General features: G+C 39.0%; 1 protein-coding gene across 2 annotated transcripts; it reads right to left on the bottom strand.

Annotated features, from left to right (window-relative positions):
- Positions 1 to 7,043: 7,043 nt before the first annotated feature.
- On the bottom strand, positions 7,044 to 15,475 carry LOC124258856 (leucine-rich repeat-containing protein 47-like). 2 transcript variants are annotated; one of them, XM_046692946.1, is made up of 5 exons: positions 14,464 to 15,474; positions 13,884 to 14,000; positions 13,471 to 13,589; positions 12,780 to 12,882; positions 7,044 to 7,738 (listed from the first exon to the last, which is right to left on the bottom strand). In XM_046692946.1, exons 1-5 carry the CDS (start codon positions 15,445 to 15,447, stop codon positions 7,424 to 7,426), a joined length of 1,638 nt encoding a protein of 545 aa, XP_046548902.1. In that variant the 5' UTR covers positions 15,448 to 15,474; the 3' UTR covers positions 7,044 to 7,423. The 2 variants fall into 2 exon arrangements, with proteins under 2 accessions (XP_046548902.1, XP_046548903.1); XM_046692947.1 differs by lacking the exon at positions 7,044 to 7,738 and adding an exon at positions 10,842 to 10,972 and having other exon boundaries at positions 14,464 to 15,475.
- Between the last annotated feature and the right edge of the window lie 2,684 nt (positions 15,476 to 18,159).

Below are 18,159 nucleotides of genomic sequence, written 5' to 3'. Positions count from 1 at the left end.
GCAGATGCTGAAGAGTAATGACATCACACACAGGTTGGCTGCGACATTTATAAACAAAGCGCGGACGTTCGAGAAGACACCGAGTAACTGTTGCTAAGATTGCGGTCCCGCTAGCCAGTGGCTAGTAAAAATCCAGTCAGGCCAGTAAATGTCTAAGTCACAGGCCCGAGTGGCTAGTTAGTTTTCATGGGGTAATGTTTTAAAAGAATTATCACTGTCTCCGCCTTGTTAAGTTATAATGCACTTTTAAATCATGCAAGACTATGACCTGATAAATGATGGTATTTTAACGTTTTGTAATCTTCTGCTTAGTTTCTACATTCAATTTTTTAGCTAGTGAATTATTTTGTGGGCTGGTAATTTCCAGGCATAGCTAGCCCGACTGGCTAGCAAACGTTGGAAACTATTTCGCACACTGCCCCATCTATTTAAAAGAACTATATGGTGACTACCTAAACTGTGAGGTGATGGAACAGTGACATAAACAGTGACATGAACAGTCCCAAGAAGTAGCAGTTCAAGTCTTAGCAGGACAGATTAAACTACAGCTGGATCGTGTTCTTTAACTTCTGAGTTGTGTATATTGATTTCCAAACATTGTGAGTTAATAATATTGCTTTATGCCAGGCACAGTAGTTACTCCATATAACTTATCAGATGTGTGCAACATTTATCATAACTTGATCCCTATACACCTGGCCAAAGAGCTGACTGGTGAAGACTTTCCTGTTGACAGATTGACAAGCTTCTTCTGAAGAATCATAGTCACACAAACACATTTGAACAATTTTATTGAAACAATAGACATCAAGAAAACAATCAAGAAAAAATTATATCACAAATAGACACATGGCAAACTTTGATAGGTCAGTACACATTAGTTTGCACTCCATTGGGCTATTTTCCTTTTCTGCTGGAACTTAATAAATTCAACCAGTGGCCTGTTTTAATGGAGAAAGACATAATAATATGCCTTTTGAAAATATATATCCCCTACAGCATTATAATATTTATCTTGACAAATGATAAAACTTTCCCTGGTTTCCCAAAACCCAAAGGTAGCTCGCAAATAAATCAAAGATTTGTGTTCTTATGAATAACTCTTGAAATAAAGTAGTTACCAAATCATACACAGAAATATTCACAACATTTAACAAAATGCATATTTTCAAATATATATGTCATTACCGCTTCTGATTTACATATTCTGGATAAACTGTCCAACTGGCAACCTCTTAAAATTATTGTTACTGGTCATAAAAACTTGGTAACATGAAATGTGAGATCATCTTTGTCTGCCTGTCTTGAAAGGACGGTAGACATGGCAGGGGTGGATACAGCTTTTTCATAAAGAGGGGGGTGCATGGGAAAGCAGTATTGCTGATATTTTGATTTATACCATTGGCACAATTAACAAAAAGGGTTCTAGTGTCTACCTGCTTTTCCAGTGAAGTAGTTAAGTCCAGTTTTACGCCACTTCTAGTACTCTTCCTGCTTTTTCCAATATTCCGATTTAACTGCTATTTCAGCTCTCAGCAATATTCCATCAGTAGGTACTACTCCAGGTTTTAGCAATACCATCAAAAATGGGCCTCATACATTATACCCATGTAGGGAATCAAACCCAGTCTGTCACTGTGACAAGCAAATGCTTTCACAACTCAACCATGATGCCCCTATGGTTCCAAAATAATAAATAAAAGAAAGTAGGAACAGTGAGTGCCTGACAGACTGACTGAGTTTGGTTTTACCCCGCTTTTAGCAATATTCTAGCAACATCACGGCGGTGGATACCAGAAATGGGCTTCAGACATTGTACCAATGTGGGGATTCGAACCCAGGTCTCCGGTGCGACGAGCCAACGCTTTAACCACTAGGCTACCCCACCGCCCCGGAACAGCGAGTGATTGAGTTTAGTGTTACGCTGCACTCAGCAATATTACAGCTATATGGCACCAGTCTGTACATAATTGAATCTGGACCAGACAATCCAGTGATCAACAGCATGAACATCGATCTACACAACTGGAATACGATGACATGTGTCAACCAAGCCAGAGAGAATGATTATCTGATCCCGTTAGTCGCCTCTTACGACAAGCATGTATTACTGAAGACCAATTCTAACCCGGATCTTCACGGGTCAGTAGAAATATCCACATGTCATATCATCTTAGATCTCAGATATCATCTTAGATCCAGGGTAAAATACCTCCATTCTATTATGAACAATACTTCCCACCTCTGAAATCCGCCATTTTATTTGGAAAATTATTCAAGCACTTGAGCCCATTCATCATCATATTCATTTCAAAATTGATTTAATTGATGCAAATGATTTTTTTTTTTCTTTTTCATTTAAAGTTTTATTTCAAAGTAAATTCAATTGATGGAAATGGTGCTGTAATAGCAAATAGAGTCCAGGTAGTTTTTTTGCAAGGTAATATAGACAAAACACCCTGAACAAGGGGCTATGATAATAACACTGATGACATCCATCTCTGATGGTACTGACTGACTGAGTATGATTTTATGCTGTTTTCAGCAATATCCCAGCAATACCATGGCAGGGGACACCAGAAATCGGCTTCACACATTGTACCCATGCAAGGAACTGAACCCAGGTCTTCGGCATGACAAGTGAAGATTATACTGAAGCTGTAATGGTCATGTAAATGTCATTACACAATAAGATTATTTTGAATGGTCATGACACAAGAGAAGCGAAAATGTGTGTGGTTTTACACCACTGCAATATCACAACATGGAAACACCACCTATAGAGTTTACAGTCTACAATGTAGAGATTTGTTGGTTGGTTTGTTCCACTTAGCAATATTTCAGCTATATGGTGATGGTCTGTAAAAAACAAAAATGGATCAACAGCATGAGCATCCATCTACGCAACTAGGATATGATGACATGTGTCCACCAAGTCAGCGACCCTTACCACCCGATCCCGTAGTTGCCTCTTACTTAGGTTACTGAAGACCAATTCTAACCTTGATCTTCATGGATCCTACAATGTAGAAGCAAACACAGTCCTTCAGCATGCCAAGCATCCACTGCCCCCCCCCACCCCATGGTTCCAAAATATGAGTGAGTGAGTTGAGTTTTATGCCACTTTTAGCAAAAGTGGCTTGATGTACCACCCTCCAAAATTTGAAGAAGATGAAAGTATTAGAACACATGTATCACTACAAACACCCTCCTTTAGGCCAGACAAATTTTATTTATTGTTTTACGGATCCGCCTGTCGTATTCTTTCAAGAATAACAAAAACTAATAAAATTAATTTTCCCCACTCAAAAAATAAAATCCTAATGTTTTTCGCCCCATATACACTTCATAAATTGCCAAAAGTAAAATACTTTGAGTATTTAGAACGAATATTACTTTGACTGGTGATTTTATATCTAATTTTTTCCCTCCTGCCTTTTGGTTTTTATGGGACAAAAATCTGTAAAACAAGAAATAAAATTGGTCTGGCCTTATCCCGAATCTGCAGAACATCAATACATGGAAAGACTATGATAAACGTAAGGTCTGCTAATTAAGAAACTAACCTGTAATGAGAAACATGTATCCTTAGCTTTTGTACTATTTATTTTCTTAATAGTCAAATGACATGATGACAGGATACTTTTAACAAAGCACAAACTGTATCTTTTAGCAAATGGCTACAAAATATAAAAAAGATCATTCACCAATGAAGTGGTGTCAGTCTAAAACGCACAAACAAATATCTAACAAAAATATACAATTTTCAACATTACCAATTTCATACCAATCGTATCTTTTACCCTCAACCTTAAAATCTGAAGAAACTTCGAGCGATTGAGATTGAATGGTTTTAGACTGATTTTAGCAATATCCAAGCAACAGCATCACAGATTAAACAATTTTTAAATTTAATTGCTCATCTCCTGTTCAAAATGTAAATTTAACAAATACAATACAATCTTTATTAATATTAATAAGCATAAAAATAATAGTCTGTGAATGGCATTTAGAAGTGATACACATAAAGGCGACAATTTTATGGATGTCAACTTCTTTATTGCGATGGACACAATGTTTTGAAGGATTTTCTGATGAAGGAGTAAGAATATACCTCGAAACGCTGTGTCCATCACAATAAAGAAATTGACATCCATAAAGTTCTTGATTTATAAAATAATAAGCCCCTCACATGAAGTAGATATTCCTTTGTCACTTTACACATAGTGACACTAATACAAAAAAACATGGATATATATCTACCCACCAAGCTAATTTCAGTAACGTCAGTGTTTATTGGTATTTGTCTTTATTTCTCCCTACTAACAGCACTATTTTAGCACTTTCCATTGAACACTGTTATGCTTGAGTACCACTTGTTATGTCTTCAAATTGTTGGAAGCAAAATCTTCAAATTATAAGACAAAAAAGACCTTATAAACAATAAGAAGAAATCCTTGTAAAATACATAAAAAATGGTGCCACGGCATTGTATCTCAACTTGAACTATAGTTAACCTTTTAAAACTAAAACAAATGCAGCCTCTTTATAAAAGCTGGCAGTATTGCTATTTAAGTATTTTCTGTATGACTAATAGTACAAACAATAATGATATTTTCACAATATTATTAAATCAGAAAAAAAGAACATCTAATTGTTGAAAATTTTGATGTCCAAATTGGCCACCTTGAACAAACTTGAAGCGCCTTATCTCAAACATGCACACAAAATGTCAGCTAAATCAATCTATCCATTTCAGAAAAGCTGAAATTGTATAGATTATAAATTTTAAAATTCCTAAATAGCAAAAGGCAGTTGTCAACATGATCGGTGTGAGAACTTTCAGGAATAAATAACAAATCTTTTTGAAATATGGCCCTGACAAACACTAAACAACTGTTTTGCTGTGGAAATAAAAAATATATAAAAAAATTATATGCATAATTCTTTAATAGCACAAGAAAACAGTTGACAACCTGTCTTCGTGTGTAAAGTTTCATGAGAGATAAACCATCAGTGTAAGAGATATGCTCTGGATAAACATACCATGAACAAACTCAAACTTGATCGTACAGAAACAAAAAGAAATATAATTCTAAAAATCCCTGAATAGCAGAAGGCAGTAGTCAACCTGGTGTGCATCTGTGTAAAGATGCATAAAAGCATACCCATCAGTTTTAGAAACAAGACATTGGAAATTTTAACTATAAATTGTACATTTATATACTTACCCTATCTCACGGTATGCACTTGCTTCGACACTGAGTGGAACGGTGTAAAGTTTTCTCCAAGGGCTCTCTTGTCCAATCGCCCAAGCACTCCATGCTGCTTCCCTGATAAGACAGCGTCCTAGTTGTCATTTACCGCATGCCGCACGCACCATTAGCTACCCACATGCAGAGATGCCAACCCTATTTTGGACCTAAGTGTAATACTGAAGGTCAAAAAGTGTAATGTGGACCTAAAAAGTGTAATACTTAAAACACTTACATAGTGAAAGGTGATAACTTTATAAAAAATACTTTTAAAAAGGTTTATTCACAAGAATAGGAAAGATTCTAGACAGAAATACACGTGACCAATCATTATGCAGTTCAATACATCAAAAATTGTTGGTCAGGTGACACAAAATACTTTAATTCCTTACAAGTTAATTTGAATGAGAGTAAGCGATTCCTATCGGTGTAAGGCCATTTCTGAACCCCTGCACTAGTGCGTTACGAAAAATATTCCCTGTGAAATTTTATCCAATTTATTGATTTTCGCAAAACGGGTAGAAAAGCGTAATTTTCACAGACTAAGTGTAATGGCGTAATTTAATGGTCAAAATCGTAATAATTATTACGCCCAAAGCGTAAGGGTTGGCATCTCTGCACATGACCACCTTTGAATAATCATTCTCGTTCTTGGAGCCACTAGGAAGCTGTCTTATAAGGGGAGCGACATGGAGTGCTTGGTCGAATGGACAAGAGAGGCCTTGGAGAAAACTTTACACCATTCCACTCAGTGTCGTAGCAACAGAGAGAAGTGCATACTGTGAAATAGGATAAGTTTTAAAAAAAATGATTACAAACTGAAAGACGGACAGACAGACAAACTGATAACTATATCCCCTAGAACATCATACTAAGGGGATAAAAAGAAAATTCATCATCAACATGTAGCATGTTCTGAACAATTAATAGCTCGATACAATGTTTACATTGAAAACTACTAAACAAAAAGCATTAAGGACTGGCTGAAAAGTTAGCACATGGTCTACTGATGTGAACATTTCAAGTTAGCACATGGTCTACTGAAGTGAACATTTCAATGAATTGTTTGGCACAGTCATTAATTCTCAAGGACATGACTCAAAGATGCCTTGTGCAGCCAACAAATCTACCCAATCTCTAAAATAGTAACAAACAAATAAGATTATCAAAAAAATAGTTCAATGAATCGCCAACAGATACAATTTATATGACATTCAACTGAATTTCTCAACACCATACCGATGTTCATAAAAGGCTGATTCTTTCATTACTTGAACAAAATGTTTCCGTTATACCATACCCACAAGATTATGTATTCTTCATTCTACCAGAATCTTATTGCAAACGTAGCACCAGTAAATCTCTCTGGTCTGAAATGTAACACTGACCCACAAAATACAGAACATCCTTTACATCAAAATAACACAACCAGTAGCTTCAACGCTATAGCCAGTAGAGTGAATGAGTTTAGTTTTAGTTTTATGCCGCACTCAGCAATATTCCAGCTATATGGTGGCGGTCTGTAAATGATTGAGTCTGAACCAGACAATCCAGTGATCAACAGCATGAACATCAATCTATGCCACTGGGATGTGATGACATGTGTCAACCAAGTCAGCGAGCCTGACCACCCGATCCCGTTAGTTGCCTCTAACGACAAGCATGGGTTACTGAAGATCAATTCTAACCCGGATCTTCACAGGTCCAATAGCCAGTAGAACCATCGGTGGATAGCATGAGCACTCTGCTGGGGGGGTACAATGATAGACAAAGAGCAAGAACACACAATTTCAGCCTGAACGTCTTTTTATTGTTTTTGTACATATCACTTGTACTTTCTACAAGCAAAGAGCTTAAGTTTTCTGGCATTAGACAGTTTATATTTTAAGTCTACCAGGCTTTATTAGTACTTTCTGCAAACCAGGGCCTAGATTTTTTAAGCTCTCTTAGCGCTAAGATAGTCGTAAGTGTAATACATTAACATTAACTTACGACTATCTTAGCTCTAAGGGGGCTTCGAAAATCTAGGCCCAAGAGTTTCAGTCTCCTGGTAACTGGTCATTTTTGTTTTAGGACAGGCAGGTTTAATTAGTACTTTCTACAAGCCAAGACATTAAGGCTGCAGTTTTCGAAACAGATATGTGTTTCCAACACCATGGATGACAATGTCACTCTCGGTTGACTTCATAGATGTCTAGTGGCAAGTCTGTACGAGATGGATACACAACCTTCAAGGTCCCTTCATGATCGATGACCCGGACCTGCTCCACAACAAGCTTCTGAATGGCACCAGCATCCCCTTCTCTGCTGTAAACAACCGTATCATCCTCCTTCGTGTCATCCCCCTTTGTAACATCCTCCTGGGGCGTCCCCACCCCCATCAGCAACATCTCCCTCAGCAGTTCATCAGCCACCTTCTTGCACACATCCAGGGATGAAGTACTGGTCACCTCCACCAGAATGTCTGTCGTCTCCTTGGAGATCTGAAACACAGCAGTGAAAGAGGAGCTTTTACCAGTAGACTCCATTGGTCAAATCCAAGTACAGTGAGACCTCGGATACCCGGACCCCAGATATCCGGAAACCTCGCCTTCCGGTCAAGTTTTAGAAAAAAACAATCTCTTACGTTATAAAAGTGACTGTCTATAACGGATATTCCGTTTCCGTTTCCGGACGGTACATTTTACAAACAAACCGGCTAAATCAACACAAAATTGACTCACCTATCCGCACGAAGCTTTGATCTACCGCTAACCGTGTGAAGGGAAGTGCGAGAGTCCCATGTGTTTTGACACGAGACATGGTCGGCTAATCCGGATTAATGATCATCAAGGTATTGGTGGTGATTAGAAGGCCTAGCTGACACTGAGTTAACCATTGAGTTCTAACTGTTAAGTTGTTTATTCAGTCACAGCAATAAGAGTGCAGTGTGTCGATATTCAAGTCAAGTCTTTCAATTGTTTCGGAAGTGATTTCAACCCCGAAGTGTATGCTCGCTACAGATTCAACACTAAAGCCTGGATGACATCTGACCTGTTCAGCGATTATTGGTCTACTTTTGATAGACAGATGAGGTCGCGTGGTAGGCGTGTCATACTGCTTTTAGACAATGTCGTCTGGGAGGATCAGGCAGTGAAAGATCCAGATATCCGATATTCAATTATCCGGACGATTTAGGTAAAACGAATGTGTCCGGATATCCGAGGTCTCACTGTAGTCTGCAGCTCATTGTTTGTTTCTTTATTTAACGCCCCTCAGCAATATTCCAGCTATATGATGACAGTCTGTAAATACTCGAAGTCTGGACCAGACAATCCAGTGATCAACATCATGAGCATCAATCTATGCAATTGGAACACAATGACGTGTCAACCAATTCAGCGAGTCTGACCACCGATCCCATTTGTTGCCTCTTACAACAAGGCCTGAAGGTCAAAAAGTGTAATGTGGACCTAAAAGTGTAATACTTAAAACACTTACATAGTGAAAGGTGATAACTTTATAAAAATACTTTTAAAAGGTTTATTCACAAGAATAGGAAAGATTCTAGACAGAAATACACGTGACCAATCATTATGCAGTTCAATACATCAAAAATTGTTGGTCAGGTGACACAAAATACTTTAATTCCTTACAAGTTAATTTGAATGAGAGTAAGCGATTCCTATCGGTGTAAGGCCATTTCTGAACCCCCTGCACTAGTGCTAAGCGAAAAATATTCCCTGTGAATTTTATCCAATTTATTGATTTTCGCAAAACGGGTAGAAAAGCGTAATTTTCACAGACTAAGTGTAATGGCGTAATTTAATGGTCAAAATCGTAATAATTATTACGCCCAAAGCGTAAGGGTTGGCATCTCTGCACATGACCACCTTTGAATAATCATTCTCGTTCTTGGAGCCACTAGGAAGCTGTCTTATAAGGGGAGCGACATGGAGTGCTTGGGCGAATGGACAAGAGAGGCCTTGGAGAAAACTTTACACCATTCCACTCAGTGTCGCAGCAACAGAGAGAAGTGCATACTGTGAAATAGGATAAGTTTTAAAAAAAATGATTACAAACTGAAAGACGGACAGACAGACAAACTGATAACTATATCCCCTAGAACATCATACTAAGGGGATAAAAAGAAAATTCATCATCAACATGTAGCATGTTCTGAACAATTAATAGCTCGATACAATGTTTACATTGAAAACTACTAAACAAAAAGCATTAAGGACTGGCTGAAAAGTTAGCACATGGTCTACTGATGTGAACATTTCAAGTTAGCACATGGTCTACTGAAGTGAACATTTCAATGAATTGTTTGGCACAGTCATTAATTCTCAAGGACATGACTCAAAGATGCCTTGTGCAGCCAACAAATCTACCCAATCTCTAAAATAGTAACAAACAAATAAGATTATCAAAAAAATAGTTCAATGAATCGCCAACAGATACAATTTATATGACATTCAACTGAATTTCTCAACACCATACCGATGTTCATAAAAGGCTGATTCTTTCATTACTTGAACAAAATGTTTCCGTTATACCATACCCACAAGATTATGTATTCTTCATTCTACCAGAATCTTATTGCAAACGTAGCACCAGTAAATCTCTCTGGTCTGAAATGTAACACTGACCCACAAAATACAGAACATCCTTTACATCAAAATAACACAACCAGTAGCTTCAACGCTATAGCCAGTAGAGTGAATGAGTTTAGTTTTAGTTTTATGCCGCGACTCAGCAATATTCCAGCTATATGGTGGCGGGTCTGTAAATGATTGAGTCTGAACCAGACAATCCAGTGATCAACAGCATGAACATCAATCTATGCCACTGGGATGTGATGACATGTGTCAACCAAGTCAGCGAGCCTGACCACCCGATCCCGTTAGTTGCCTCTAACGACAAGCATGGGTTACTGAAGATCAATTCTAACCCGGATCTTCACAGGTCCAATAGCCAGTAGAACCATCGGTGGATAGCATGAGCACTCTGCTGGGGGGGTACAATGATAGACAAAGAGCAAGAACACACAATTTCAGCCTGAACGCCTTTTATTGTTTTGTACATATCACTTGTACTTTCTACAAGCAAAGAGCTTAAGTTTTCTGGCATTAGACAGTTTATATTTTAAGTCTACCAGGCTTTATTAGTACTTTCTGCAAACCAGGGCCTAGATTTTTAAGTTTTCTTGGCTAAGATAGTCGTAAGTGTAATACATTAACATTAACTTACGACTATCTTAGCTAAGGGGCTTCGAAAATCTAGGCCCAAGAGTTTCAGTCTCCTGGTAACTGGTCATTTTTGTTTTAGGACAGGCAGGTTTAATTAGTACTTTCTACAAGCCAAGACATTAAGGCTGCAGTTTTCGAAACAGATATGTGTTTCCAACACCATGGATGACAATGTCACTCGGGTTGACTTCATAGATGTCTAGTGGCAAGTCTGTACGAGATGGATACACAACCTTCAAGGTCCCTTCATGATCGATGACCCGGACCTGCTCCACAACAAGCTTCTGAATGGCACCAGCATCCCCTTCTCTGCTGTAAACAACCGTATCATCCTCCTTCGTGTCATCCCCTTTGTAACATCCTCCTGGGCGCCCCCACCCCATCAGCAACATCTCCCTCAGCAGTTCATCAGCCACCTTCTTGCACACATCCAGGGATGACGTGACTGGTCACCTCCACCAGAATGTCTGTCGCCTCCTTGGAGATCTGAAACACAGCAGTGAAAGAGGAGCTTTTACCAGTAGACTCCATTGGTCAAATCCAAGTACAGTGAGACCTCGGATACCCGGACCCCAGATATCCGGAAACCTCGCCTTCCGGTCAAGTTTTAGAAAAAAACAATCTCTTACGTTATAAAAGTGACTGTCTATAACGGATATTCCGTTTCGCTTCCGGACGGTACATTTTACAAACAAACCGGCTAAATCAACACAAAATTGACTCACCTATCCGCACGAAGCTTTGATCTACCGCTAACCGTGTGAAGGGAAGTGCGAGAGTCCCATGTGTTTTGACACGAGACATGGTCGGCTAATCCGGATTAATGATCATCAAGGTATTGGTGGTGATTAGAAGGCCTAGCTGACACTGAGTTAACCATTGAGTTCTAACTGTTAAGTTGTTTATTCAGTCACAGCAATAAGAGTGCAGTGTGTCGATATTCAAGTCAAGTCTTTCAATTGTTTCGGAAGTGATTTCAACCCCGAAGTGTATGCTCGCTACAGATTCAACACTAAAGCCTGGATGACATCTGACCTGTTCAGCGATTGGCTGGTCTACTTTGATAGACAGATGAGGTCGCGTGGTAGGCGTGTCATACTGCTTTTAGACAATGTCGATACGGAGGATCAGGCAGTGAAAGATCCAGATATCCGGATATTCAATTATCCGGACGATTTAGGTAAAAACGAATGTGTCCGGATATCCGAGGTCTCACTGTAGTCTGCAGCTCATTGTTTGTTTCTTATTTAACGCCCCCTCAGCAATATTCCAGCTATATGATGACAGTCTGTAAATACTCGAGTCTGGACCAGACAATCCAGTGATCAACATCATGAGCATCAATCTATGCAATTGGAACACAATGACGTGTCAACCAATTCAGAGAGTCTGACCACCCGATCCCATTTGTTGCCTCTTACAACAAGCATGGGTTACTGAGACCAGTTCTAACCTGGATCATTGCAGCCCATTCAAGACTACTGCAAAGTCATCAAGCAGTTTATCAAAATAGGTCTGTAGCTTGTTTCACATTACAGAAAATGTTATTTAGTTGTTTTACATGAAAACCGGTCTCATATCATTTCTTGTGGGTTATGTAAAGTAACTAGACTGTCTACATTGTTTTCTGACCGCCTCCGTGGTGTAGTGGTTAGAGCGTCCGCCCGGAGAGCGGAAGGTCGCGGGTTCGATCCTCGACCGCGTCATACCAAAAGACGTTAAAATATGGTACTTGTTGGTCCCTGCCTGGCGCTCGGCATTAATGGGTACAACAAGGACTGGTCAGCTCGGAGACAGTATAGAATGTGTCTGAGTGGGGTATTCATGCTTCACTGCGGCATGGTATCTCAGTGGGCTAGCACTATAAAACCAGCTTCAGTCTGGGCTAGTACAAGCAGCCGCACATACACATACACACACATGCACGTCGTCATATGAGCGAAATATTCTCAAGCACGACGTTAAACCCAATTTCACCTCACATAGATTGTTTCTTGTCTCAAACTGGCTGTTTATCGCTGCTCTGAAGTTCTTTTGTACAATCTAAGGTTTAGGGCATACGTAAGGGAAACAACTCTGTATAAACTTCAGAGCCTTGGGCAACTGAGACAGTAGTACCACCCAAAAATCTCCTAGAAAATTTACACATTACAGGAAGTGATTGGGTTAACTGCGATAATTATCTACATACACCAACTAACAACACAGTGCAACTCATTAAGTTAACAAAAACTGTTAATGGTTTGACTAAAGAGGTTTCTTTTTCTTGAAACTCTCCTTCTGCATGACTTACTTTGGTCTTGTCACTGTTCGTGATTGGTGGGAATGAGATCACATGACCATCTCCATCCAGCAGGCATGGGTACTGCACTTTATCCTTCAACAGATCCAGGTATCTATAAAGAAACATGAATAAAGGACATTATTCACCAAGAGGCAAGTGTTGACAATAAAGAATCAAGTTGACTGAAAAGTACCAAAGAATACATTTCAACTTAATATTACTATTCATACATTGTCAAAACTTAACCTAAATATCCTTATCAGTTGATTTTGTTAAAGGAAGCAGAAAAACATTTCCTTCAGCGGGGACCAACCATCTGATAATTGGGGTGGTGGGTCTCATTTTGACTGTTTACTTTTTTTCATCTACATCTGTAAAATCAAATGTTATAAAAACAAAACTATGAGTTGACTTTTTGATTTAAACAATTATTTTAAATCATTTTCAAGGATAATTTCGTTTCCAACAACATATCGGGTCCCTGTTACACATACTGTATGTTGGAGGCAATATTTCATTGTTTTTGTTTAATGTAACATTCCAGCTGCAAAACAGATCAGATAATCCAGGGATCAACATTTTGAGTTGACAATGACACCCAATTCAGCAGATCCTTTGACTGCCTCCTACGACAAGCAAGGGGACCAGTCCTAACCCAGACTCCCCACTGGTTTGAGGGAAGTAAGTTAAAGGTACCAACTTGTGGATGCCACTGTACGTGTTCCGTTTTTTCTCCTTCCTGAGATCATCAGCTTCTTTGCGCAGCTGAGCAACCAATGTTGCAGCTGTGACCTCAGCAGACTTGAACAGGGGCACAACCTGGAAGAACACAGTGAGTGGGTGGGTTTAGTTTTACTGGATGGTTGACTGACTGCTTGTTGACCATATTAAAAGGATCCCAGTTGGGGGTTGACTGACTGACTAGTGGTCAGTGGTGGACTAAGTGATGGACTGATTGTCCACACCACATTGTTTCTCATAATGACCCACCACTGTGACAGTATTGCAAATAATTTTAACCCATTAGAGCGGGGATTTCCACATGTTTTAAAACAGAGAGTAAATATTTTATTTTTGAGTTGCATTATCAAGAAAAATCTTCAAGCCACTTACCTTGATGTCGTGTGGGAAGCGTGCATCATACACAAGCACTGGTTTCACAAGTTTGAGGTCATGTGTAGCAATGGTGGCAGTGTGTCTCTTATTGCAGATTGTGTCGTGAAGCTTTGTCTGAGAAACATAAAACAGATGTTTACTTGTGCTCATATCAACTCTTTGTCTGCTGGACACCGCATTCTGAAATGCTCAAACATTTGAACTGCAGCCTGTAAATAATCCAGTTGGAGCAGACAAATGTAGAATATTTGTTTGAATACATAGACATGTAGTCAACAATGCTAAGGAATATGACCACTGATCATCAAAAGCATCTCTTAGTACTGACTGACTGAGTTTAGTTTTACGCCGCTTTTAGCAATATTCCAGCAACATCACGGCTGGGGACCAGAAATGGGCTTCACACATTGTACCCATGTGGGGCATCTCTTAGTAAACATTTATACAATCAGTATGATCGGAGTGCTGCTGTCCTACAAGATGTTGACAGATGACAGCTAAGAATATAACACATGATTTACATCCAAAATGTATTTATGTTCATAATTAATTACAAGAAGCAACATAATGGTATAACCTGAAGGGTGATGAACCTCTTGAACATATTAACAGACTTCTTGAAATTTAGATTTCGGACGATACAGCTGACAAAATATGGACGAACTGAGATGACTGCAGGTTTTACTTGTACAGTAATGCCAGTTTCCACAGGGAAATGGAGAACATCAATCAGATCTTTTGCCAGTTCTTCAACTTCGTCTTTTGACACTCCTTTCTTTTTCTTCTTCTTCTTATCTTTCCCTCCCTTTTCTTTCATCTCACTTTCCCGTACTTTCTGAAGTTGAACACCAAGGAAATTGAGCACTGATTTCCCATGACTCTGTTCCACCAGTTTAGTTAGTTTCCTGTCTTTGAATTTATTTCCTTTGACATTAAATTCTTTCAACTTCTGACAGTCACTTAACTCTGGCGGAAGTTCTGTAATTTTGTTGAACGACAAATCAAGAGTATGCAAGCGAACTAGGTTTGCTAAGTCAGCTGGAACCTGAGTGATGGCATTGTTATCTGCCATGATTTGCGCCAGGTACTCCAACTTATCATCTCCGATCCCGTCCGGCAGTGATTGTAACTCATTATGCGAGAGGTTAAGGATGTGTAGATTCGTGAGACAAGACACATCTGGGAATTCCGATAACTGGTTACCACTAGCGTTCAAAGACTGTAGTTCAGTTAGGCCATCAAGTTTTGGAAACGATTCTATTTTATTGGAGGACACGTCCAACAGTTTCAATTTCTTCAAATCCCCTACAGTTTCCGGAAGACATGTTAGTCTGTTGTTGTGCAATATCAGGGTGTTGAGGTTCACCAACTTCGAAACAGAAACTGACAATTCCGCAAGACATGTTTTCCGTACGTCTAGATAATTCAAGCCAACCAGATCGAACACATGCTTATCAAATCCTCTTTTCTCTATCCTTTCACTTATTTCTGAGCCATGGAGGTTGAGTTCTCGTCTGTTTTCTTCTTTCGCAGTTGCCACCTCTGGCCATATGTCCGCCATGCTGTTTTAGATGATTGTAGTTGTCAACAACAAGCAACAACCTATTTGACGATTTCAACAAACCTATGTGATTATCTACCACAGAGGCAATTTATTTAAATCTATTAATGTACGCACTCTAAGCATTGCATCTACAATTTTATAAATTCACTTTAACGCTAAAGTTACAAATGTATAGCATTCAATATGTACTAATAATTGATGAAGTCATCGGTAAATACTTTCTCAAGGCAGCACACAGGGGAGATAATTGAAGGGGCCCTGTTTAGGTGTTGTGTGTTAGCTCTCGTGATTTATTATTAGCGTTTTCTTATAGTTGCACTGACGTCCTGACCTATACATAAATGCTGCTTGTGTTGACTAGGCAGCCAGATATCTGTTTCGCATAAGTGTCAATAAAACATTTGTAGCCATCGACAAAAGCATTAAAATACGAACTATTTAAATACCCCCCTCCTTAGACATTCGGTTTTAAAAAATATGAGAAACAAATTCCTTGCACAACAGGCATTACGTATGCTCGCTGATCATGCATCAGAATAATCACAACAAGATTAAAGCAGTATGATAAATATTAAAATTTCTCTCTTATTTTAGCTGTTACAAACTACATCTACTTGTATCCCGCATTTGACGTAAATAAATTTCAGATTGAGAGAATAAATCCTTCACGCCCTGCTACCAAGCAAACACCTGCATATTGTTTAAAAGCCTATGGAAGAGGACACAAATGAATCTCAGCTTAATCAGGTTTTTCCTATTATGTTGTAGTAAGTTGTAATTCTTTCACAGTGGCAGAAATTCAAAACATGTTGATAAGATATGTTGCAAGTGCTGTTACAATATCCCCTGATGTGTAATACCTATTGCGAGACCCATAAAACAATCTATACCAGTGTAGGAAATAACCACAAAACCCAGCCCGACATCAGGGCTGGCAAATTAAAAAAGTTACCAGCCCAAAATGGATTTAACCAGACCAGCCACCATGGTGAATTTACTCAGATGTATGAAACTTCTACAAATTTTACCAGACCAATTGGACTGGCTAGCTGTAAATTCAGACCGTCCGTCAGAAATCTAGCCCGTCTCGGGCGGTTGGACGGGCCTTATTTCATACACTGTTTATCTTCTCATTGTACATAGTCCTGCTAATTATTCAAGGGCAGTGGTGTAGCCCAGAGGTTAAAGCGTTTACTTGCCACGCTGAAGACCTGGGTTCGATTCCCCACTCACTGCTAATTATTCCAGTACTTCACAGTACAATACTCCAGTTATATCACCACAGTCTGTAAATAATAAAACCTGGTCACACAAAACTGTAGAATGAAAAGGATGAGTATGATTTTACACCACTTTTAGCAATATTCCAGCAATTTTACGGCGGGGAACACCAGAAATAGGCTTCACACACTGTATCCAAAGATTAGAGGTGAGGTGAGGTGAAATGGGGTTTAAAATTGTATCGTCAAGTCACATAAGTTCGATCGTCATGTAACTTCGATCGCCCATTTTGAATGGTAATTGTCGCAATACGTAGCGATAACTTACGATATGTGCAGCTTTGATCTTCTGGTGACACCACTTTTATTCGTTTGGACCGGAAAATGTTTCGTGTCAAGTTACCAAACGTAAGTTATAGCTCATATTCAGCAAACAACTATTTTTTAACCCTAGATCAATAATGTAACTTTATCAGCTCCAATAAAATGTAAACAGTACTTATTTCACACGTTGTAAATTGACAGCACCCCTGTCTTCTGTTTGTTTACGTTGCTGGTCTAATTGTGACATGTCCAGACACGTGATAACCCTTTCAAAATTTAAAACTTTGGAAACAAGTAAGGGCCATTTCTTATAGAAAACTTAATGCTTTTTGAGAATTTCCGTGAATTTGTACCTGATGAAGTTCGAGCTATTGCCTCATTGATAAATACAACCTTGGCACAATGTACCCACCCTACATGTCAGCACAGAACACATTTACGTTTCTGCAAGCCAGTTCGTGGAGTTTGTCCACATTCTGAGGTTTGATGCCTGTCACGATGTGCCTGAAGAATAATTCCCTGCATAATACTTCTATATAAGCTGAATATTTGTGACTTTTCATCGTTTTTAGAAGTATTGAAACATAAAATGAACGTTTCATGGACATAAATACCATAAAATTACTTGGGACTGCTCTAACTCTGAATTTGACACAAGAAATCGCCCTTACAAGTCATCCTGTTTACGTGACAAGCAAGCCAATCATATGATCGAACTTATGTGACGTAGCTTTCTGGGTCACCTGTGTTGACAGTGAGAGGGCGGCCATGCCGCGATTGTGAAAAGCAGTAAAATTACCTGGATTTTGGAAATGTTTGACATAAATAAACAAGTTTAGAGGTAAGAGATTTGAAAATAAGATTATATGAATATAACTTTGAAAATTCAGCAACAGTTCTTAAGTGATCGAACTTACATGACACAAGGATACTTAAGACTATTCTGCTCATATGATGATGTACATGCGTGTGTATGTGTATGTGTGGCTGCTTGTACTAGCCCAGACTTAAGCTGGTTTCATAGTACCAGCTCACTGAGATACCATGCCGCAGTGAAGCATGAATACCCCGCCCAGACACATTATACTGACTCCGAGCCGACCAGTCCTTGTTGTACCCATTAATGCCGAGCGCCAGGCAGGGACCAACAAGTACCATATTTTAA

This window comes from Haliotis rubra, unplaced genomic scaffold (assembly GCF_003918875.1).
Source record: "Haliotis rubra isolate DU_JTF1 unplaced genomic scaffold, ASM391887v1 Scf700, whole genome shotgun sequence".
Lineage (NCBI taxonomy): Eukaryota > Metazoa > Mollusca > Gastropoda > Lepetellida > Haliotidae > Haliotis > Haliotis rubra.
Note: the sequence above shows the minus strand (reverse complement) of the source record. Positions and strands in the feature narration are given on the sequence as shown.

Coding starts and splice junctions, on each gene's coding strand:
- LOC124258856 (XM_046692946.1), bottom strand. CDS start 15,447: ATGGCGGACATATGGCCAGAGGTGGCAACTGCGAAAGAAGAAAACAGA. Junction 14,001..14,463: donor AGAGGTTCATCACCCTTCAG/GTTATACCATTA, acceptor TATGTTTCTCAG/ACAAAGCTTCACGACACAAT. Junction 7,739..12,779: donor CGAACAGTGACAAGACCAAA/GTAAGTCATGCA, acceptor GCTGTGTTTCAG/ATCTCCAAGGAGACGACAGA.